General features: G+C 45.4%; 1 protein-coding gene across 1 annotated transcript in view; it reads left to right on the forward strand.

The window, feature by feature from the left end:
• Positions 1-23253, forward strand: part of sult4a1 (sulfotransferase family 4A, member 1) — a 30350-nt gene continuing 7097 nt past the window's right edge. Inside the window, exons 1-6 of the mRNA XM_066668984.1 lie at positions 1-285; positions 12952-13082; positions 13531-13611; positions 16194-16320; positions 16736-16830; positions 22573-22711. Coding sequence (XP_066525081.1) covers positions 117-285; positions 12952-13082; positions 13531-13611; positions 16194-16320; positions 16736-16830; positions 22573-22711 — 742 coding nt within the window. The 5' untranslated portion in view covers positions 1-116. The remainder of the gene's footprint in view (positions 286-12951; positions 13083-13530; positions 13612-16193; positions 16321-16735; positions 16831-22572; positions 22712-23253) is intronic.

Below are 23253 nucleotides of genomic sequence, written 5' to 3' on the forward strand. Positions count from 1 at the left end.
CGTCTGCGCCAAAGCATCCTCCGGAGCAGCTCGCATCAAATGCGTGGTCCTCTGTCAAGGAAATAAAAAAGAGAAAGCGAAATCCGTGGGAATTTAAGGTCTGCGGTGCTTCGAAGATGGCAGAGAGCGAGGTGGACACACCGAGCACGCCCATAGAGTACGAGAGCAAATACTTCGAGCATCATGGAGTTCGCCTGCCTCCTTTCTGCAGAGGGAAGATGGACGAGATCGCCAACTTCTCCCTCAGAAGTAGCGACATATGGATCGTCACTTATCCCAAATCAGGTATACACGCACACGCACACGCACACACGCGCTGCTTAAGCGCCTCGTTCCTGGATATGACGTGATGTAACAAACGCTTCACTCCTCGACCAGCAACTTGTCTGAGGGAGGGATGCTTGTTTGTGGATGCCTCGTTAGGGCCCCTCTCTTGTTTTGGTGCCCTCTGAATTAGTTTCTGACGCAGCACATATATAAGAAAGAGCAGTCTGGATTTCCATCACTCTGTGCATTGTTTTGCTGAGGTAGAGTCCTTAAAACGACCTTCTGCTGAAGACACAGACACAGATCCTTGCTGTTAGACCATTGCCAGGTCTTTATTAGGTCTTTATTTGGATACAACGCCATTGGTGTCTTGTTAATGTGAGTTAGACTCACTTTGCTTGGTTCCAGTTATTATTTTTAAAGTGTTTTGAGTGTATTTACAGCTTTAGCATTCAGGGCTGAGGGCTAATGAGGTCTCCAGAGGGTGCCCAGGTTGAAGAGTGCTATAAAATGGCTACCAAAATAATAACAGCCCTCTGTGAGAGCATGGTGTGGGCCTGCTGCAGAGCCTCTGTTGACAAGAAGTGAAAACAGGCGGGTTCCCTTTTCCCACCCGTTTTCAGACAGACCCTGCCCTCTGCGCAAGCCTCCGGTGGCCGGCAACATGCCCATATTAGGACATCCGGCTCTGAGCTGCTTTTCTTTATGGGAAAAATATATTCATTTTATAAATGAAGGCTTTGAACATGTCTTTTTAAGGTGTAGGAACAATTACATCTTCATTTCACTTCAATTCTGTCTTTATTTGTAGAGCGCTTTAAACAACAGGTGGTTTCACATCTCAGCTTTAGAGAACTCACAGTCTTAGCCCTAAGTGAGAAACCCCAGTGGGCTGTGGTTAAATACGAGATGGGGATGACACAATACTGCACACACAGGCTTTAATAAGATGTGAAAAAGAGATTTTAAAATGATTCATTTCCATGTCTAGTATTATATTCTTATGCTTTATTATTTTACAATGCCTTCATTAATAATAATAATAATAATAATAATAATAATAATAATAAGCCAAGTCAAGGAGTCAATACATATCACAAACTATAATTCAAATAATAATATACTATAATATAAAGGGCAGCACTGTGGTGCAGCAGTCACTCAGCTCCGGGGTCCTGGAGGTTGTGGGTTCGAGTCCCGCTCTCGGTGACTGTCTGTGAGGAGTGTGGTGTGTTCTCTCTGTGTCTGCGTGGGTTTCCTCCGGGTGACTGTTTGTGAGGAGTGTGGTGTGTTCTCTCTGTGTCCGCGTGGGTTTCCTCTGAGTGACTGTCTGTGAGGAGTGTGGTGTGTTCTCCCTGTGTCTGCGTGGGTTTCCTCCGGGTGACTGTCTGTGAGGAGTGTGGTGTGTTCTCTCTGTGTCTGTGTGGGTTTCCTCCGGGTGACTGTCTGTGAGGAGTGTGGTGTGTTCTCTCTGTGTCTGTGTGGGTTTCCTCCGGGTGACTGTCTGTAAGGAGTGTGGTGTGTTCTCTCTGTGTCTGTGTGGGTTTCCTCCGGGTGACTGTCTGTGAGGAGTGTGGTGTGTTCTCTCTGTGTCTGCGTGGGTTTCCTCCGGGTGACTGTCTGTGAGGAGTGTGGTGTGTTCTCCCTGTGTCTGCGTGGGTTTCCTCCGGGTGCTCCGGTTTCCTCCCACAGTCCAAAAACACTCATTGGTAGGTGGATTGGAGACTGTAGGTGTATGTGAGTGAATGTGTGAATGTGTGTCGCCCAGTGATTTTCAGGAAGGCTCCAGACCCACCGCCACCCTGAACTGGATAAGGGTTTCCGACAATGAATGAATGAATGTATAATACATTATAATAAAATAAATGCAGAAATATTATCATTATTACGTCTGGAAGCTTTGCCAAAACACAGCACACAGGTCTTCATATTTCTTCTGAAATCAAGGACATTATTAGGCAGTTATTCACTTTTTGCAGCAGTAACACCCTCTACTCCAAGGTGTTTACATTAGATATTGAAATATATCCCAGTGTTGGAGCGTGGATATATATAGTCTGGGCTGATTTGGAGTGGTGTTTGTGTGCCTCTATACATCCCTCTAGTGTGTGCTTTGCATCAGTGACTTTAGACTCATGTGTAGCTGCTCCAAGTGTCTCATCTCAGATGCATCTTGATAAAAAACATTCAGAATCTTCTTTTAGAAAAGGTTAAAGTATGATTTGAACTCTTCTCCAACACTAAAAACAAACCAAAGCCCTCTCCATTTCCTCAGACAGACACAAGGCCTTACCTCTAAAGACCTGACACAGATGATAATGTTAGACTTCATTCGCAGGGCTAGAGGAAAGTGCAGATACATTAACGAGTGCTTTCAGCACTTCATCCACCACCTACACGCTCAATATGACTAATACAGGGGGGAGAGAAAGCAGCCAGATTCCCCCTGGACCTCTCTGCACACTCCCAGTCCAACCACAGCCTGAGTGAACAGACACAGCTGAGCTTGAGCCTGATCCAGAAGACTCAGACAGAGAGAAACACACACACACACACACACACACACACAGAGGGGACAGATAAACAGCAGGGACTTGGTTTGCACCGTCTTGCATCAACAGAGATAATAGCCCTCATTCATCAAAGTTGCCGAGGGTCAAATCTGATCTAAAAACGACCGACTGCAACTTTCACTGACTTCTGTTGTGTTTTAATACTTTATTTATTTAACAAATTGACACTTTTCATTTCTAATATTACACCATTACGTAAAATGACTAAAGCGAGTTATTTTTTCATGTGCACTGATATAAACACACGCTGCACCTCCTCCGTTTTCTGTTTAAAAAAATACACTGTGCCTTAAATAGACAGAAGTGGAAGTAAACTGTAGGGGGCGCTGCTAATTGCTACTGGGGTTTATGTGGATCAATCTGTATCGGCTGCATTTTAGAAACCGCTGAGCGATATGTAGAAGGAATCAGTGGATGGTTCCTAAATCAGGAGCTTGTGTCTGATTGGCTCTGCTGGATATTATGGGAGGAGTCAGTGGATGGTTCCTAAATCAGGAGCTTGTATCTGATTGGCTGTAGACGTTTCTCTTCTGCAGATTATGTCCTGATCATTGGGGCTCGTATGGACTTATCTACCGTAGATCATCTTCTGATGTTTCTGTCGGTCAGACTTATTGACAGACCGCTGCCTGTTTTTTTTTGTGAAGAATGGTTTTCATTCTGATCTTCCATGGCTTTGTTCTGTTAGTAATCAGTGTACCTTCCTATGTACAGCAGTCACTGCTGCTGTAGACCATAGCTGATTTACAGAGTTCCTCCTTATAGCCATCTTATTATGCAGGTTAAAATGTTTTTTACCCCAAGGTTTAAGAGCCCCTGAACAAGCTTTGAGTGGCACGGTGGTGCAGCAGGTCACACAGCCACACAGGGTCCTGGAGGTTGTATGTTCGAGTCCCACTCCGGGTGACTGTCTGTGAGGAGTGTGGTGTGTTCTCCCTGTGTCCACGTGGGTTTCCTCTGGGTGACTGTCTGTGAGGAGTGTGGTGTGTTCTCCCTGTGTCTGCATGGGTTTCCTCCGGGTGACTGTCTGTGGGGAGTGTGGTGTGTTCTCTCTGTGTCCACGTGGGTTTCCTCTGGGTGACTGTCTGTGAGGAGTGTGGTGTGTTCTCTCTGTGTCTGCTTGGGTTTCCTCCGGGTGCTCCGGTTTCCTCCCACACTCCAAAAACACACGTTGGTAGGTGGATTGGAGACTCAAAAGTGTCAGTAGGTGTGAGTGAATATGTGAGTGTGTGTCGCCCTGTGAAAGACTGGCGCCCCCTCCAGGGTGTGTTCCCGCCTTGCGCCCAGTTTCATGTCATTGTACAAGCAACCAACTGCGTAAACAGAGTACAACACAACAGAACAACACAGAAATTCGACTGAAATGACAGGACCTTATTTCCCCATTTGTATTTACTTTAGATAATAAACAATGTTTAACTACAGCTGCATAAAGAGTGTCATTTATTAACCAGCCTCTGGCGACCCTTCACTGACACAATCAAAAGGTCCTCACTCAGGTTTAATTTATTTACTCGACCAAGAAAAAAGAAGTTAAACATGTTTATCACCATTGTACAGAAGTGCAGCGAAACTGGGCCTCTGCATTTAACCCTTTTCTAGCAGTGAACACACACACACAAACACACACACACACACACACACACACACACACACACACACACACACACACACACATACCCATAGTGGTGGGCAGCCACTTCAGCACCCTGTGAGCATTTGGGAGTTAGGTACCTTGCTCAAGGGCATTTCGGTCGTGGATGTTGAGGGAGGAAACAGTACTGTTACAGCACCATTACCAGGGACTGAACTGTCCACCTTTCAGACCCACCTTGATGTCCTGACTGCTGTGTAATTGGGATTATATTCAACCAATGTTTTTTTAACTATCTGCTTTACTACTTAAACAAATATAGCGTGTGTGTCATGGACAGTGGTTCTCGTGTGTTTGATGCTGGTGGCATGGCTATTGTTTGAAACTTGAGTAACATATATTTGTAAGATTAGAATTAGATTTAGAATCACTTTATTGGCCACTGTGCTGCACACAGAGGAAATTGATCCGCATTTAACCCAATCCGTGCAGTGAAACACACATTTAAACATACACTAGTGTACACTAGGGGGCAGCGAGCACACATGGCCAGAGCGGGGGACAGCCTTAGCCGCGGCACCTGTGCAGCAGTATATCTATGTACAGGGGTTGGACAATGAAAGTGAAACACCTGGTTTTAGACCACAGTAATTTATTAGTGTGGTGTAGGGCCTCCTTTTGCGGCCGATACAGCGTCAGTTGGTCTTGGGAATGACATACACAAGTCCTGCACAGTGGTCAGAGGGATTTGAAGCCATTCTTCTTGCAGGATAGTGGCCAGGTCTCTACGTGATGCTGGTGGAGGAAAACGTTTCCTGACTCGCTCCTCCACAACACCCCAAAGTGTCTCAATAATATTTAGATCTGGTGACTGTGCAGGCCATGGGAGATGTTCAACTTCACTTTCATGTTCATCAAACCAGTCTTTCACCAGTCTCGCTGTGTGTGTTGGTGCGTTGTCGTCCTGATACACGGCACCGCCTTCAGGACACAGTGTTTGAACCATTGGATGCACATGGTCTTACTGGTGCAGTGTGCAGTTAATGAAGATTGTCCACCAGGCTGCTCCAGTTTAGCCCTGACACCTCCCACACTACAATGACAGGTGTTTCAGTTTCATTGTCCAACCCCTGTATGTTTTATCTAGTCATGTTATTCGTAAAGAATGTAGTACTGATCTAAATTGTTAATTACTATTTAATTAAACTGAAATACGCCCACAGCAGACTCTCAATTACAAAGGGCTATATCTCACACTGCTCAGGCCGACATCTGGGGCTGACGTTTTGAACGTCAGCTGTGTTTCTGTGGGAGGGGCTACAGCTGTAGATAGAGATAGTGAGGTTTTTGTGGGAGGGGCTACAGCTGGAGAAGGCGAAGGTGATGATGTGGGTGGTGTTCCTGTGGGAGGGGCTACAGCTGTAGATAGAGATAGTGAGGTTTTTGTGGGAGGGGCTACAGCTGTAGATAGAGATGGTGAGGTTTTTGTGGGAGGGGCTACAGCTGGAGAAGGCGAAGGTGATGATGTGAGTGGTGTTCCTGTGGGAGGGGCTACAGCTGTAGATAGAGATAGTGAGGTTTTTGTGGGTGGGGCTACAGCTGGAGAAGGCGAAGGTGATGATGTGAGTGGTGTTCCTGTGGGAGGGGCTACAGCTGTATATAGAGATGGTGAGGTTTTTGTGGGAGGGGCTACAACTGGAGAAGGCAAAGGTGATGATGTGAGTGGTGTTCCTGTGGGAGGGGCTACAGTTGTAGATAGAGATTTTGTGGGAGGGGCGATGGTGGTGTATCAGTGGGAGAGGTATTATTAATAAGGTTTATATAATAAGGTTTTATTATCTGATATACACTACACACACAACAATTTGTAGACACCCTGACAATGGGTGATCTCGGTTCATTTAAGGTGCATTTCCTAACAGTCACAAACGCTCAGTGGTGCACACACTGCTTGGATAACCTCCAGAGAATAGCATGCAATGGTATTGAAATGGGAGCTGCACATGAGCGTGTCCAGTGCGGGGTCCTGCAGCACGGCCTGTGGAGCAGTGGAAGTACCCTTTCTGAAGAGACTTTTGGGATAAGTTGTGAACTCATCGTCCACAATCAGAGCCTGAACTCTCTGTGTTCTTGGGGCTGAATGACATCAAATTAAAGTCTAACGTCTTGTCACAGGAGTAGAAGCTGTTACTGCAGTACAGTGGGACACACGTGTTAAGTGACGATATGAAATGTGGCGGCGACGGGAAACAGGATCCAACTCATGATACTGTTTACATTTGTCTGCGTCTGAAACAGGAAGCTGTACATGAAGGGAGTGTCTGACAAGAAGCAAACACACACACACACACACACACACACACACACACTTGTTTACAAGAACAGAGTAGCACAAGCAGTTCTTCTCTGCAACGTGACCGTGGTGTATTTCTTGAGGGCTTTCGAAGCAGACTGGAATGTTTCTCAGTAAAGATTTAGAAATGTCTTTTACTTCATGGAGGACTGCCATTAAGGCGGGACGCTCTGGACGGAGGCTTTCTAGGAATGCCAATGCATACCTCTTTCCAAACATTTGACTGAGTAGATAAAGGAGGGATGGGGCCTCTGTAGCTCAGAGAACAGCCTGCAGAAGTTAAGGAAGCGAAGGCTATTTATTTCAACAACTAACAAGAGATCAGTGCAAAATTCGAAGGCACCTGAGAAAGCGAGGTTTAATAAGATCTTTATCTGAGCTGCAAGGGTTAATTTATTCAAAATAATAATAAAAACCAATCCCATTATTCCAGCGAGTGTGAAAATGTTGTTTTAACCCTTTCCACACCTCTTCTCATGCCGGTCAGGTGTTATTTGAGGTGTGCTGTTGTTTTAAACGAATCCAAACGACCAAAGAGAACATCTGGAAACACACTTTGTTCTTCACTCGCTCTCAGCACAGATACTACTTTTATAGCTTTAACTTTGACTGTGTTTCTGTTGCTGTATTTACCGTAATTATTGAGTATGATCGACTCATAGAAATGCTTCAGATTTACTTTAGAATAAAATCATTACATTGACTTCCACTGAACGCTGAGGAGGTTTTTCCCTTCATCTGTGAAAGGTCCTATTTTGGAGGATACATGCTTTTCTTTGGAAAGCCATGTTACGCTCCATAGAATGGGTCTCCCTCCAGCCCCTGTGGTCATCTTCTATGTGTTTGTGTTTTCAATGAAAGCTTGCAGAAGTGGACAAGGCACTGCAGGACCGTGGGAACCCTGGGGGCAGTGTTGTGGCCCATAGTTGAAACCTGTGAGAGGTCCAGTGTTTACTGTTGGGGCGGTGGTTGAGGGGTGGGGGTGGCAGGCGGAGGAGAGAAGATCCGTCTGAAATAACTGGATATGACATTTGTACAGACTATGTCTGTAAATCTAGACAATGGGAGCAAAGACAGGGCAAAGATGAAGGCGGTGTTTTTTTTCCCTGAAGAGAAGCAGTTATATAAAGACCTCTTAAATATTAATAACCTTTAATGGGATTTTTGAAGTTCATCTCCTGGCCGTTGCAGAGGCTTTTGTCATTTTAGTGCATATTGGAAAGAGCTCTCTCTCTCTCTCTCTCTCTCTCTCTCTCTCTCTCTCTCTCTCTCTCTCTCTCTCTCTCTCTCTCTTTCTCTCTCTCTCTCTCTCTCTGTCTGTCTGTCTGTCTGTCTGTCTGTCTGTCTGTCTCTCTCTCACACTCTCTCTCTCTCTGTCTGTCTGTCTGTCTCTCTCTCACGCTCTCTCTCTCTCTGTCTGTCTCTCTCTCTCTCTGTCTATCTCTCTCTCTCTGTCTGTCTCTCTCTCACTCTCTCTCCCTCTCTCTCTTTCTCTGGTTGTCTCTCTCTCTCTCTCTCTCTCTCTCTCTCTCTCTCTCTCTCTCTCTCTCTGTCTGTCTGTCTGTCTCTCTCTCTCTCTCTCTCTCTCTGTCTGTCTGTCTGTCTGTCTCTCTCTCTCTCTTTCTCTCTCTCTCTCTCTCTGTCTGTCTGTCTGTCTGTCTGTCTGTCTCTCACACTCTCTCTCTCTCTGTCTGTCTGTCTGTCTCTCTCTCACTCTCTCTCTCTCTGTCTGTCTGTCTCTCTCTCTCTCTCTTTCTCTGTCTGTCTGTCTCTCTCTCTCTCTTTCTCTCTCTCTTTCTCTCTCTCTCTCTGTCTGTCTCTCTCTCTCTCTCTCTCTCTCTCTCTGTCTATCTCTCTCTCTCTGTCTGTCTCTCTCTCACTCTCTCTCCCTCTCTCTCTTTCTCTGGTTGTCTGTCTGTCTCTCTCTTTCTCTGGTTGTCTGTCTCTCTCTCTCTCTCTCTCTCTCTCTCTCTGTCTGTCTGTCTGTCTCTCTCTCTCTCTCTCTCTCTCTCTCTCTGTCTGTCTGTCTCTCTCTCTCTCTCTCTCTCTGTCTGTCTGTCTGTCTGTCTGTCTCTCTCTCTCTCTCTCTCTCTCTCTCTCTCTCTGCTCAAAGAGTCTTTTGTTTTTTTAGACAATGGAAAGATCTCCAAACGTTGAAAAGCATGACCCGAGATGAGGATATTGCTCCATTCCTTCTCCGTATGTGGGTAATATTTGTGCTGTTTAGAGTCCTGGGTGGGATCCTGAATGGATTTTTTCCGGATGCTCTAGTCTCCTCTCTCAGTCCCTTAGGCACAGGTGTGTGTGTGTGTGTGTGTGCATGTGTGTGTGTGTGTGTGTGAGAGATGGACAGGGTCTCAGCTCAGGGTCTGTTCCTACCTAATGAAACATGAAGATTATGTATGACAAAGTCTCTCTCTCTCTCTCTCTCTCTCTCTCTCTCTCTCTCTCTCTCACAGACACACACTGTCATGCCAGGTTTTATAATAATTTTATAACTCACATTCAGCTGTGTGGTGTTGTGGTGTGACTGCATGTGGTGTGACGTCAGCAGTGACCGTATAAAGGCTTTGCCGTTTCTGATCTGATGTAATGGTATGGATGACTGTGTCTAAAAGTAATTCATTTATTTTCTAAACCATGCAAACAGATTATCATTATGCCTCAGCGTGTCCTGCACCGCATCTTTGCGTGTGGTTGCTTTTCCAAAAGGCTTTAACTGGTGAAAGACGCCTTTTTCTCAGAATGTCTGATTTAAAATGGAGGGGTAAATACTGCTAAGAGCAATATCACTATTCCCATCAAACACGCTCTGCCAAGATGTGCCCTAAAGATAGTGTTTGTGTAAAAACAGATGTTCTAGCCTCTATCCCAGAGTCCATAACCTTTTCAAATTCAGCTGCTGGAATTTTATCTCACTTCAGAAAATCAGCTCCCATCAGCAACTCCCTGCCCCACTGTGTTCAGCTTCAACACACAAATCCTTACACACTTTAGCATTAGGTTGTAAACACCTTAAAGGTCGTTAATAATAATCTGTAGCACAGAGAGTAAGGGGCGACAGTGACCTCTTTTTCTTCTGTAATATTGAAAATGTCAGAGAACCTACAGAAAAATGTCAGGGTAAAGAAAAAGCTCAGACCTGAGAATGAATTTAGTCATTTCACATGTTAAGGTACACTCCACAAGGCACCCTGTTGGTGGAATTAACAAATATCTGTTGAAGCTGATAGGGTTAATGGCCTGCACGGTGGAGCAGCAGGTAGTGTCTCGGTCACAACTCCAGGGTCCTAGAGGTTGTTGGTTCGAGTCCCGCTCCAGGTGACTGTCTGTGAGGAGTGTGGTGTGTTCTTCCTGTGTCCGCGTGGGTTTCCTCCGGGTGACTCTGTGTGAGGAGTGTGGTGTGTTCTCCCTGTGTCTGCGTGGGCTTCCTCTGGGTGTCAAAAACACACGTTGGTAGGTGGATTGGAGACTCAAAAGTGTCCGTAGGTGTGAGTGTGTGAGTGAGTATGTGAGTGTGTGTCGCCCTGTGAAGGACTGGTGCCCCCTCCAGGGTGTGTTCCTGCCTTGGGCCTGGTGATTCTGGGTAGGCTCCGGACCCACCGCCGCCCTGAACTGGATAAGAGTTACAGATCAATGAAGGAATGAATGGATAAATGACAGGGTTAATGTCAACTGATGGAGAAGATAAAAGTAAGGTCAGTGTCTGGCAAGATCTGAGGGTTAAGTAGGTGGATGTGGGTTCACTATTTGGCAAACAACAAGTCATTGCTGCTGATTATAAATGACTTTTAATTCATTAACAACAAAATTAATAAACAATAATTAACAGATTTTAAACCATGTGCAAACCTTTATTATAATAGTTTTATTCTAAAGAGGTACCCTCTTTATTCCTCTCTATTAAAACGTATATTTTTTCTCAATGTTTTTATGCTGTAGAGCAGTGGAGCTGCATTCTGTGGCGTGATGGAGCACTGTACTAAACGTCTGGGGTGTGTTGTTAGAGTAACTGTGTTCGGAACCATTCACCTTGATATAAACTATGTCTTTCTTTGATTATCACCCCTCACACCTACTCGTCTAGCCCATCTGCCTCTTCCTCCAACCATCACCCTTACCACACCTACACCTCCCCTCACTCCTAATTGACTATCACCCCTCACACCTACTCGTCTAGCCCATCTGCCTCTTCCTCCGACCATCACCCTTACCACACCTACACCTCCCCTCACTCCTAATTGACCATCACCCGTCACACCTACCCGTCTAGCCATCTCCCCCTTCTTTCACACTTACCCCACCTCTCATTCCTCTCCCGATTATTATATTCTTCATCCCCCTCATTCTATGTACCCCTCCTCTCACTCCTCGTCTTCCTCCTGCTCCTCCCCCCAAATCTCAAAGTATATATGACCCTCCTAAAATGTATTTGGGCAGACTGAGATTATCCTGCTGTACTCATACATGGTCCTGTGTATGTGTAAATAAACTCCAGTCAACGCCGAACTCCAGTCTCCTGACTCTTCAATGCCGATTTTCTAACAACCTTCAACACTGACTTTTGAATATCACTGGTTCGAATCCAGGTGATGCTTCTGGCATCTGAAGGCAGGAGTCTAACAGAGAGCACAGTTGACCTCACTCTGTTGGTGGGAGGGGCGGTCCACTCGCCTCCATCACTGCCCACAGTGATAGGTAGCACAGGTGTTTTTCGGCTGATGTGACAGATCTGGGCAGTGTGTGTACTCCTCCAAAACTCTAAACTGTTCAAGCCTGACCTCCTTGTGTCTCAGAGGGTGCATACGTTCGGCTCCACCTCCCGAGGCCGGTGGCCCTGTGTGTGATCAAGGGAGAGTCGCCGATGAGTGGAATTTGTGACAGTTAATAACTGAAGAGAAAGGATTAACAAAATAAAATTAAAAAGGAGGCCTCCTGTGTTCACTTGAGCAGTTTGCAGCCGAGTGAGAAGCGGTCGGTATGCGGATCAGCACCTCCAAGTCTGAGGCCATGGTTATCTCCCGGAAACAGATGGCATGCTCCCTTCAGGTAAGAGGTGAGAACCTGCCCCAAGTGAAGGAGTTCAAGTACCTCGGGTTCTTGTTTCATGAGTGATGGGTTAGAGGGATGGTGAGATTGACCGTAGGATAGGTGCAGCGTCTGCAGTGATGCGGTCAGTGTACCAGACCGTTGTGGTGAAGAGAGAGCTGAGCCATAAAGCAAAACTCTCAAGTCTACGTCCCCACTCTCACCTATCGTCATGAGCTCTGGGTAATGACCGAAAGAACGAGATTGCGGATACAAGCGGCTGAAATGAGCTTTCTCCGACGGGTCGCTGGGCGTGCTCTCCATGATCGGGTGAGGAGCTCAGTGACTATGGAGGAGCTCGGAGTAGAGTCTGGCATCTGATCAGGTTTGGGCATCTGATCAGGTTCGGGCATCTGATCAGGTTTGGGCATCTGATCAGGTTTGGGCATCTGATCAGGTTCGGGCATCTGATCAGGTTTGGGCATCTGATCAGGTTCGGGCATCTGATCAGGTTTGGGCATCTGATCAGGTTCGGGCATCTGATCAGGTTTGGGCATCTGATCAGGTTCGGGCATCTGATCAGGTTTGGGCATCTGATCAGGTTCGGGCATCTGATCAGGTTTGGGCATCTGATCAGGTTCGGGCATCTGATCAGGATGCCTCCTGGACGCAACCCACTGGAGGTATACCAGGCACGTCCAACTGGAAGGAGGCCCTGGGGTATACCCAGGACACGCTGGAGGGATTATATCTCCCGGCTGGCCTGGGAATGCCTTGGGATCCCCCAGGAGGAATTGGTGGATGTGGTGAGGGACAGAGACGTCTGGGCTTCTTTGCTCGCCCTGTTGCCACCGCGACCCTGAAATGGAGAAGCGGAAAAGAAGATGAATGAAAAAAGAAAAATATAACTTCAAATTCTCAAAAATCTACACTAAAGCCTTCCCAGAAGAGAAGCAAATTCACCAGGGTTTAATCAACACTATTAACACTGTTAGTGTAATAATTTAACAGTCTAAGTGTTAAATTAATACTAATAGTGTTGATTTAACACTAGAAAATTAGTTGTGTGCTGTTCTGTTTCACTCGGTTAATACACCTTCTCGTCTGTTTTCTTTCTCTTTTTTGTGTTCATAAAGGCACAAGTTTGTTGCAGGAGGTAGTGTATCTAGTCAGCCAGGGGGCGGACCCAGATGAGATCGGACTCATGAATATTGATGAGCAGCTTCCTGTGTTGGAATACCCTCAGCCTGGTTTGGAAATAATCCAGGTATGAGTGTATACACACACACACACACACACACACAAACACACATTTGTAGTTCTCACACATAGATTGCGAGAATCTTAAAAAAGTCGTTTGAATGAATGAATAATACCTTACATCAAAAAGCTTTAAAACTCTTTTGTACACCTAATATAATACGCTACAAAACTATGATTTGCAGCAGTGCAACGACTTGGAGTGGTGTCTGAGATCCAGATCTAATCATACAATCAACAATCAGTACTTGATATCACACAGTGTTGGCAGTGAGGGCACGTTAAAATGATACATTTATGGAATAACAAACACAGGACTGAGTTTCAAAACCCAAAACAGCCAGAGAGACCGTCCCACTGCGGTAGCCACTGATTAACAGCAGGTCAGCAGGGTCAGGTCTATGTGTAAACAAACTGAGCGGTCAAATATGTTGAGCTTTTTTCTAACATTGCAGGAGCTGACATCACCTCGCCTGATCAAAAGTCACCTGCCATATCGCTTCCTCCCCACGGCCATGCACAACGGAGAGGGCAAGGTGGGTTCTCTATGTGTGGATTAGCGCTGAGAAATCTTTTACTGTCACTGAGCAGTGATAGAAAATCATTTTTAGAGACTGGGCTTGGTACCGGAAAGTTGCTGGTTTGATCCCCATTACTGGCAGGAACATCCATGGCTAAAGTGCCCTTGAGTGAGGCATTTAACCCCCAATCGCACACTGGACACCAAGTATGGCTTCCTGCTGCCCCAGGAATGTGTTCACTGCCCTTAATCACTAGTGTAAGTGTGTGTTCACTGCCCTTAATCACAAGTGTGAGTGTGTGTTCACTGCCCGTAATCACTAGTGTGAGTGTGTGTTCACAGCCCCTAATCACTAGTGTGATTGTGTGTTCTCTGCTCTTAATCACTAGTGTGAGTGTGTGTTCTCTGCTCTTAATCACTAGTATGAGTGTGTTCACTGCCCCTAATCACTAGTGTGAGTGTGTGTTCACTGCCCCTAATTACTAGTGAGTGTGTGTTCACTGCCCCTAATCACTAGTGTGAGTGTGTGTTCACTGCCCCTAATCACTAGTGTGATTGTGTGTTCTCTGCTCTTAATCACTAGTGTGAGTGTGTGTTCACTGCCCCTAATCACTAGTGTGAGTGTGTGTTCACTGCCCGTAATCACTAGTGTGAGTGTGTGTTCACAGCCCCTAATCACTAGTGAGTGTGTGTTCACTGCCCCTAATCACTAGTGTGATTGTGTGTTCTCTGCTCTTAATCACTAGTGTGAGTGTGTGTTCACTGCCCCTAATTACTAGTGAGTGTGTGTTCACTGCCCCTAATCACTAGTGTGAGTGTGTGTTCACAGCCCCTAATCACTAGTGTGATTGTGTGTTCTCTGCTCTTAATCACTAGTGTGAGTGTGTGTTCTCTGCTCTTAATCACTAGTATGAGTGTGTTCACTGCCCGTAATCACTAGTGTGAGTGTGTGTTCACAGCCCCTAATCACTAGTGAGTGTGTGTTCACTGCCCCTAATCACTAGTGTGAGTGTGTGTTCACTGCCCCTAATCACTAGTGTGATTGTGTGTTCTCTGCTCTTAATCACTAGTGTGAGTGTGTGTTCACTGCCCCTAATCACTAGTGTGAGTGTGTGTTCACTGCCCCTAATCACTAGTGTGGATGTGTGTTCACTGCCCCTAATCAGTTGTGTGAGTGTGTGTTCACTGCCCCTAATCATTAGTGTGAGTGTGTATTCTCTGCCCTCAATTACTAGTATGAGTGTGTGTTCATTGCCCCTAATCACTAGTATGAGTGTGTGTTCATTGCCCCTAATCACTAGTGTGAGTGTGTGTTCATTGCTCCTAATCACTAGTGTGAGTGTGTTCACTGCCCCTAATCACTAGTGTGAGTGTGTGTTCACTGCCCCTAATCATTAGTGTGAGTGTGTATTCTCTGCCCTCAATTACTATTGTGAGTGTGTGTTCACTGCCCTTAATCACTAGTGTGAGTGTGTGTTCACTGCCCTAAATCACTAGTGTGTGTGTGTGTGTTCACTGCCCTTAATGCAGAATTCAAATTTTGTTGCAAGTCACTTATTCACTTCACCTATGTTCCCAATATAATAATAATAATAATAATAATAATAATAATAATAATAATAATCTATATTTGTATAGCACATTTCATACATAAATGCAGCTTAATTTCTTTACAGAGTTTCTTTAAAGGAACAGTAAATAGTTTTTTTACCTGGGTTCAGCACTGCAGAAACTGCCCTATGTAACTATAGATGGAGCGTAGAAAACCACCCACCTTGATTTCAGGACAGTGCTATAAAAATTAGTTACACTCTGTAAATGTAGGGGGAGCCCAGGAGCAAAAATACCCAGTTTTATTTCAATAAATATATATAGTATATATAAATATAAAATATATAAATATACAGTGTGACCACAATTAAAAGAAAGTAAAAAAAATAATATTTTTCTACAATTTAAAAAGAGACTAATAAAAAAGTAATAAAAATATATATTTTAAATGTGTTTCATTCTTCTGATAAATATAAGCTCAAGTTTGATGCCTGCATCACGTTCTAAAAAAGAGCTGGAACAAGAGCATGTTTACCACTGTGTTACATCAGGTGTTCTTTAAAGATTACTTCCACTATATGAGTCTCCAGCTCTTATGACGCAGCCCTAATGCTCTTTGAACACGTGTTGAACGTGGCCTGGTGTTGACAGGGGAAAGATAGACTCGTCGGACCACAGTACACTTCCACTTTGCATGAGGTCGTAATTCTGATTATATCCATTCTGCAGAGTTACACAAAGGTCCAATGTTGTGGATGTGTTCCTGAGTCCACGTGGTGAAATCCAGCACAGAAATCCAGTGTTTGTAATATTTAATGCAGTGCTGTCTGAGGGATAAAAGGTCATGAGCATTCAGGTGTATTCAGACTTGTGTGTTACGCTCGGAGACTCTCTTTTTATTTTTTTTGATGATAATAACAATATCAGTAGAGGAGGACAAATTACCTACCACATTACCATGCAACTTATCTGAAGGTATTACAGATGCTCATTAGCATATACAAGACAAGACCAGAAGACCAGCTTGTTTGTGTGCCTGTGTTTTAGGTGATCTACATGGCCAGGAACCCTAAAGACCTGGTTGTGTCCTATTACCAGTTTCACCGCTCTTTAAGAACCATGAGCTACCGTGGGACCTTCCAGGAGTTCTGTCGGCGCTTCATGAACGACAAGTGTGAGTAAACCAAGTTCCTAAACATTCATTCATTCGTTATCTGTAACCACTTATCCAGTTCAGGGTCACGGTGTGTCCGGAGCCTACCCTGGAATCACTGGGTGCAAGGCAGGAACACACCCTGGAGGGGGCTTCAATCTTTAGCAGGGTGACACACACTCAAATGTTCACTCACACACTGGACACTTGGACTCCGTTCCACCTACAAGCATGTGTTTTTGGACAGTGGGAGGAAACCCCCGCAGACACAGGGAGAACACACCCAACTCCTCAAAGACAGTCATGACCCCAGGGCACTGGAACTGTGTGACAGCGACACTATCTGCTACCAAACAGAAGTTCAGGCATCTAAAGGGACATAGCAGTGACTGTCTCTTGTTCTCTTTTCTCTTTCCCTCTCTGTTTGCACCTGCAGTGGGATATGGGTCCTGGTTTGAGCATGTGCAGGAGTTCTGGGAGCACCGCATGGACTCCAATGTCCTCTTTCTGAAATATGAAGACATGTACAAGGTACGGCACAAGCCTCACAATGCATACAGATCAACCAGCTGCTCCAACCATGTTGTCTAATACATAATAAGTGTTGTTGGTGGTATTTCTAAAGGTCTATGCTCAGTATAGACACTACACAAACACTGAAAGAGGGTTAAAGTATACAGACTATATACTTTACACATAGAAAGCTGTTTGTTGATGTATGTGAGGAGAAATACAGGATCAGGTTTCTGCCCTAGTCTTTTTTGTTTTATTTCCCTGTCCACTCTGTCTCCGTCTGTGTGTTTCTTTGTCTTCGTTAGCCATGTGCTTGTCTCATCTTTGTGTTCACTTAACCACACCTCATCATGTGTTTGATGTTCTCCCATGATTTATATTTTACTAGTCCTTGTCTCTTTTTTTTCTAGCACCATTTGTGGCTGCCGTTTAGTGGTTGCAGCATTCTCCATGGTTTCCAGGTTGTTGTTTTTTAGTTTCTAGGTTCATTGGTTACTTTTTGTTTATTCATTTTCCTTTGCATCCTTCAGTCTCTTTTTTAGTCTTTGTTTCTACATTACTCTCTCTCTCCTAGTGTCACGCCCGGGTCGACTGACAGAGGTGGATGCAAACACTATAAAACATTAGATTTATTGAGACCGAAGATAATGAACTGAGACACTCAGACAGGGAGACCCCCAGGCAGGGAGAGAGACACGGAGAGACCCCCGGGCAGGGAGAGAGACACGGAGAGACCCCCGGGCAGGGAGAGAGACACGAAGAGACCGCCGGGCAGGGAGAGAGACACGGAGAGACCCCCGGGCAGGGAGAGAGACACGGAGAGACCCCCGGGCAGGGAGAGAGACACGGAGAGACCCCCGGGCAGGGAGAGAGACACGGAGAGACCCCCGGGCAGGGAGAGAGACACGGAGAGACCCCCGGGCAGGGAGAGAGACACGGAGAGACCCCTGGGCAGGGAGAGAGACACGGAGAGACCGCCGGGCAGGGAGAGAGACACGGAGAGACCCCCGGGCAGGGAGAGAGACACGGAGAGACACCCGGGCAGGGAGAGAGACACGGAGAGACACCCGGGCAGGGAGACTGAAACAAAGACCTAGGCAGAATTAGATACAGACCAGACAAGCACAAGTAATCAAAGACAGACCAGATAGTTACAGAGAAGTTACCAACAGGAGAGAGAGAGAGAGAGAGAGAGAGAGAGAGAGAGAGAGAGAGAGAGAGAGAGACTACAGGGAGAGAAAATAAACAGACAGACTAGAGCAACAACACTCCAAACAGTAGAATCAGGTCAGACAGATACAAACAGGTATAATAATAGAACAAAGGTACAAACAGGAACTGACAGACTTGAGGGAAGAGACAGAAACAGACAAACCAAACAAGCACAAAAAGGGAAAATGTCCAACAATCAAACAGTGAAACAAGGGAACTTAAATACACACCTGGACAAGGAACACCTGGGACAGATAATGACAGGGCAGGACCAGAAAGAAGCCACAGCAAGAGGCTGGAGCTAAGGCGGAGACAAGGAGGGAGACAGGAACAAAACAAAAACATAGCCATGTGCTCCTAGCATATGCTAAACAAGGAAACGAAACAGAGCAGGAACACACTAGACAGGGCAAAAGCATGACACCTAGGTTCATTTCTGGCATGTCTTTAGGCTGTTCTTATGTGCTGAGTTAGTTTATTGGTTTGTCAACTTCTTTATTTCTTTTAGTCTTTTAGGTTTTAGTTTTTAGTTCCTTTTAATATATCTATCTTTCTACCTATTAGGTGTACATTCATTCCTTCATTCTTTATCTAACCACTAATCCAGTTCAGGGTCACAGTGGTTCCAGAGAGGAAACCCACACAGACACAGGGAGAACACACCACACTCCTCACAGACAGTCACCCGGAGGAAACCCAAGCAGACACAGAGCGAACACACCACACTCCTCACAGACAGTCACCCGGAGGAAACCCACGCAGACACAAGGAGAACACACCACACTCCTCACAGACAGTCACCTGGAGGAAACCCACGCAGACACGGAGAGAACACACCACACTCCTCACAGACAGTCACCCGGAGGAAACCCACGCAGACACAGAGAGAACACACCACACTCCTCACAGACAGTCACCCGGAGGAAACCCATGCAGACACAGAGAGAACACACCACACTCCTCACAGACAGTCACCCGGAGGAAACCCACGCAGACACAGAGAGAACACACCACACTCCTCACAGACAGTCACCCGGAGGAAACCCACGCAGACACAGGGAGAACACACCACACTCCTCACAGACAGTCACCCGGAGGAAACCCACGCAGACACAGGGAGAACACACCACACTCCTCACAGACAGTCACCCGGAGGAAACCCACGCAGACACAGAGAGAACACACCACACTCCTCACAGACAGTCACCCGGAGGAAACCCACGCAGACACAGAGAGAACACACCACACTCCTCACAGACAGTCACCCGGAGGAAACCCTTGCAGACACAGAGAGAACACCAAATAAATTGTAAAGCTTTTTTTAACATTTTAGTTCAAAGTTCAAACATTCTCCCACACGTTTGTCATTCTATGGTGAATGTTGTGTCATGTTAAATATTTAATATTAGAGAATGTATTGGAAAAAGAGCTGCAGAGGACTGTGATGGATTTGTTCTGTTCTTGGGGATAATATTGTATCCAAAAGTACGTGTGAGTTTTGCTTTAAAGGATGTAGCCCATAGGAACCCATGGTGACATCTGAGTCACAAACCCTTTGTGAGGTCTAGAAAGTTCCCTACACAGCTTTCTCCTTTACTTTCCATCATGATGTTCATAAATGACATTCACTGAACGACCTGGATGCACTCACATGACTGTGTGTGTGTTTGTGTGTGTGTGTGTGACCTTGTTTACAGAACGACAGTGTGCTTGGCGAGAACATAGAGACCAAAGAAAACTGTGTCAATTCCAATGTATTGGTCACATGTCCTGTGCTACATACGAATTATCGGAATCATTTCAAGGAACAAAATGTTGAAATTTAAGTTGCAAAATTGTGATGTTTTTTAAACTGAGATTTTAACTCTAAATTAATTACAAAATACGACAAGAATGTGAAAGAAAAAGTTGTTTCTTTGGTCTCATCCTTTGGCTTTAATGGTGAACAGAGTCTGGGCTCTTATGGGTTAAAGATGGGTATTTTGAGGTTAACCATCGTGAAAGTAGCGTATTAATAATTTGTTTTTAAGAGTTTTTTAATGGAATTAAATGCCAAATGTTGTTTTTAAAAGTTAGAGAGAGAGGAAGAGAGAGGAGAGAGAAAGTGAGAGAGAGAGAGAGAAGGAGAGAGAGGAGAGAGAGCAGTGAGAGAGGAGAGAGAGAGAGAGAGAGAGAGGGAGAGAGAGAAAGAGAGAGAGAGGAAGAGAGAGGAGAGAGAAAGTGAGAGAGAGAGAGAAGGAGAGAGAGGAGAGAGAGCAGTGAGAGAGGAGAGAGAGAGAGAGAGAGGAAGAGAGAGAGGGAGAGAAAAGAGAGAGAGAGAGAGAGAAAGAGAGAGAGAAAAAGAGAAAGAGAGAGAGAGAAGAAGAGAGAGACAGAGAAAGAGATAGAGAGAGAGATAGAGAGACAGAGAGAGAGGAGAGAGAGAGAGAGAAAAAGAGAGAGAGAAAAAGAGAAAAAGAGAGAGAGAAGAAGAGAGAGAGGAGAGAGACAGAGAAAGAGAGAAAGAGAGAGAAAAAAAGAAAAAGAGAGACAGAGAGAGAAGGAGAGAGAGATAAGAAAAGAGAGAAGGAGAGAGAGAGACAGAGAGAAGGAGATAGAGAGAGAAAGAGAGAGGAAGAGAGAGAGAGAGATAGAGAGAGAAGGAGAGAGAGAGAGAGGAAGAGAGAGAGAGAGATAGAGAGAGAAGGAGAGAGAGATAAGAAAAGAGAGAAGGAGAGAGAGAGACAGAGAGAAGGAGATAGAGAGAGAAAGAGAGAGGAAGAGAGAGAGAGAGATAGAGAGAGAAGGAGAGAGAGAGAGAGGAAGAGAGAGAGAGAAAGAGAGAGAGAGGCATAAAGGAATGAAGAATAGTAAAGTGAATCAATGGAAGAAAGAAAGAACTGTCAGACGACTGTGAAACTGGGCTTTGACTGTTTAATTTTTATCTGCAAAGATCAAGAAAGGGAGGATAGTGAAGGATAAAGAGTGAAAGAAAATAGAAAGACAAAGAAATACTGTCTATTTGCAAGGGTACAAAGAAAGAGAAAGAAGAAAGAAAGAGAAAAAGATTTGACTGGGAAACAGGGCTCTGGCACAATGATCTCCATCAGCAGTGCTTCAGAGAGACAGGAAGGATGCGGAGTACAGGGGGAAGAGTGAAAGAGATGTAGAAAGACAATGATATATAAGAGTGCAGGGGTAAAAAGCAAGAAAGAAAGAAAAAAGAAAGACAAAGAGAAGATAAAAATGAAGGAGAACAGAAAGAAACAAAAAGAAACAAACAAAACAACAAAAGACAAAACAAGTGCATGCTTTTCTTCTTCTTTATTTACATTCATTTTGTTCTGTTCTAATATTTTTTTAGAATTTGTTACAATCTTCTCTGAGTGAACTTCCTCGTCTCACGCCTCACAAACCGATATAAAGCAGCGAATCTTATCGCACTGGGATTTCTCTGTAGGGTTAAAGTGCTAAGGGTCCATAGCCATCCTTTACACACGTGCACAGAGGTGATACAGCAGCATCGCGCGCTCAGACAACACACCGCAATATATGGTTACTATAGGTCAACAAACAGCCGAGAGAGGACAGCCTGCTCTGTTCCTGCTCTGTGTCAGAATGTGTGTGTCTCTGAGATTAGCACCATATAGATCAGACCAAAGGGCAAACAGTTAACTTTTCACATGATCTCCCAGTAAATCCCAGAGGTGGTTAAACTGATCTTTAATGTCACTCTGTCAATCAACTGGAGGATGGTAAGAGATGGAGGGCACTTACTGTCCTTCTCCACAGTGGAACACAGTTCTGGGTTTTAATGTAATGTCTGTGACCTTAGCCCCACAGCAGTGTTCTCCCCCTGTGTAAACAGCCCCTGTTCAGAACGCCCGCTTTCAGCACCTGTTCCTTTAAATGATAATGAGCCGCTCGCTGTTCACCCCGACCCCGAGCGCACAGCAGTGAGGAGCGAGGAGCAGAAGCTCTGGTTTTTAGCCGTTTTCACTCTGTTCTCTTTCTTCTCCGTTTTTACTCAGTGCTCTTATTTCTCCGCGCTCGTTGTGTCCGTTTTGCTGAGTTTAACCTCGTCTTTGCGCTCTCACATAAACGTGGGTCCAGTCTGTGATTGGACAGACTCAGACGAGGGGGCGGGGCCATTCTAAAGTCTCTTCACTTGGCGTCAGAATCGGAGCAGAATCAGAACGGCTCGTTTTTTCCCATGTTTTCAGACTTAGGCAGCTCACAGAGAACTGACTGGGCTGGTCTTGTTTCACAGTGTGTGGGTTGGTGGGCTCCAGATCCCAGATGGAATATGAAACTTGCTGTGGAACAGTGCTGAGAGATGCTGGCCGTGACCTTGTCCTGGAGGTGCACAGGTCCAATGCTGTAAAAGTGTTGTTTATGTCAAGATCGTTCGAAGTCTCTTGGTATTGTTTGACGTACAGAACTCTGCTCAAAGTGTGTTGATTTAAATGTGATCTAAAATAAATTTTACTTTCTTGCTGACTACATAGGTTTTCACCCATTCTCTCTTTCTCTCTTTGTGTGTGTGTGTGTGTGTGTGTGTGTGTGTAGGACCTGGGCACCCTGGTGGAGCAGCTGGCGAGGTTCCTGGGTGTCTCGTGTGATAAAACTCAGCTGGAGAGCATGGTGGAGAGCTGCAATCAGCTCATAGAACAGTGCTGCAACTCAGAGGCTCTGTCTATCTGCAGGGGTGAGAGAGAGAGAGAGAGAGAGAGAGAGAGAGAGAGAGAGAGAGAGAGAGAGAGAGAGAGAGAGAGAGAGTGAGTGTGAGAGAGAGAGAGTGTGTGTGAGAGAGAGTGTGAGTGAGAGCGAGAGAGAGAGAGAGTGTGTGTGTGTGTGTGTGAGAGAGAGTGTGAGTGAGAGAGAGATAGTGAGAGAGAGAGAGAGTGTGTGTGAGAGAGAGATTGTGTGTGAGAGAGAGAGAGAGAGAGAGAGAGTGAGAGAGAGATTGTGTGAGAGAGAGAGAGTGTGAGAGAGAGAGTGTGTGTGTGAGAAAGAGAGAGTGTGAGTGAGAGAGAGATAGAGTGAGAGAGCGAGAGAGAGGTAGAGCAAGAGAGCGAGAGAGAGGTAGAGCAAGAGAGAGAGAGAGAGAGAGAGAGAGAGAGAGTGAGAGTGTGTGTGCGAGAGAGAGAGAGAGTGAGAGAGCAAGAGAGAGAGAGAGGTAGAGCAAGAGAGAGAGAGAGAGAGAGAGAGGTAGAGCAAGAGAGAGAGAGAGAGAGTGAGTGAGAGAGA

This window comes from Hoplias malabaricus, chromosome 4, assembly GCF_029633855.1.
Source record: "Hoplias malabaricus isolate fHopMal1 chromosome 4, fHopMal1.hap1, whole genome shotgun sequence".
NCBI lineage: Eukaryota > Metazoa > Chordata > Actinopteri > Characiformes > Erythrinidae > Hoplias > Hoplias malabaricus.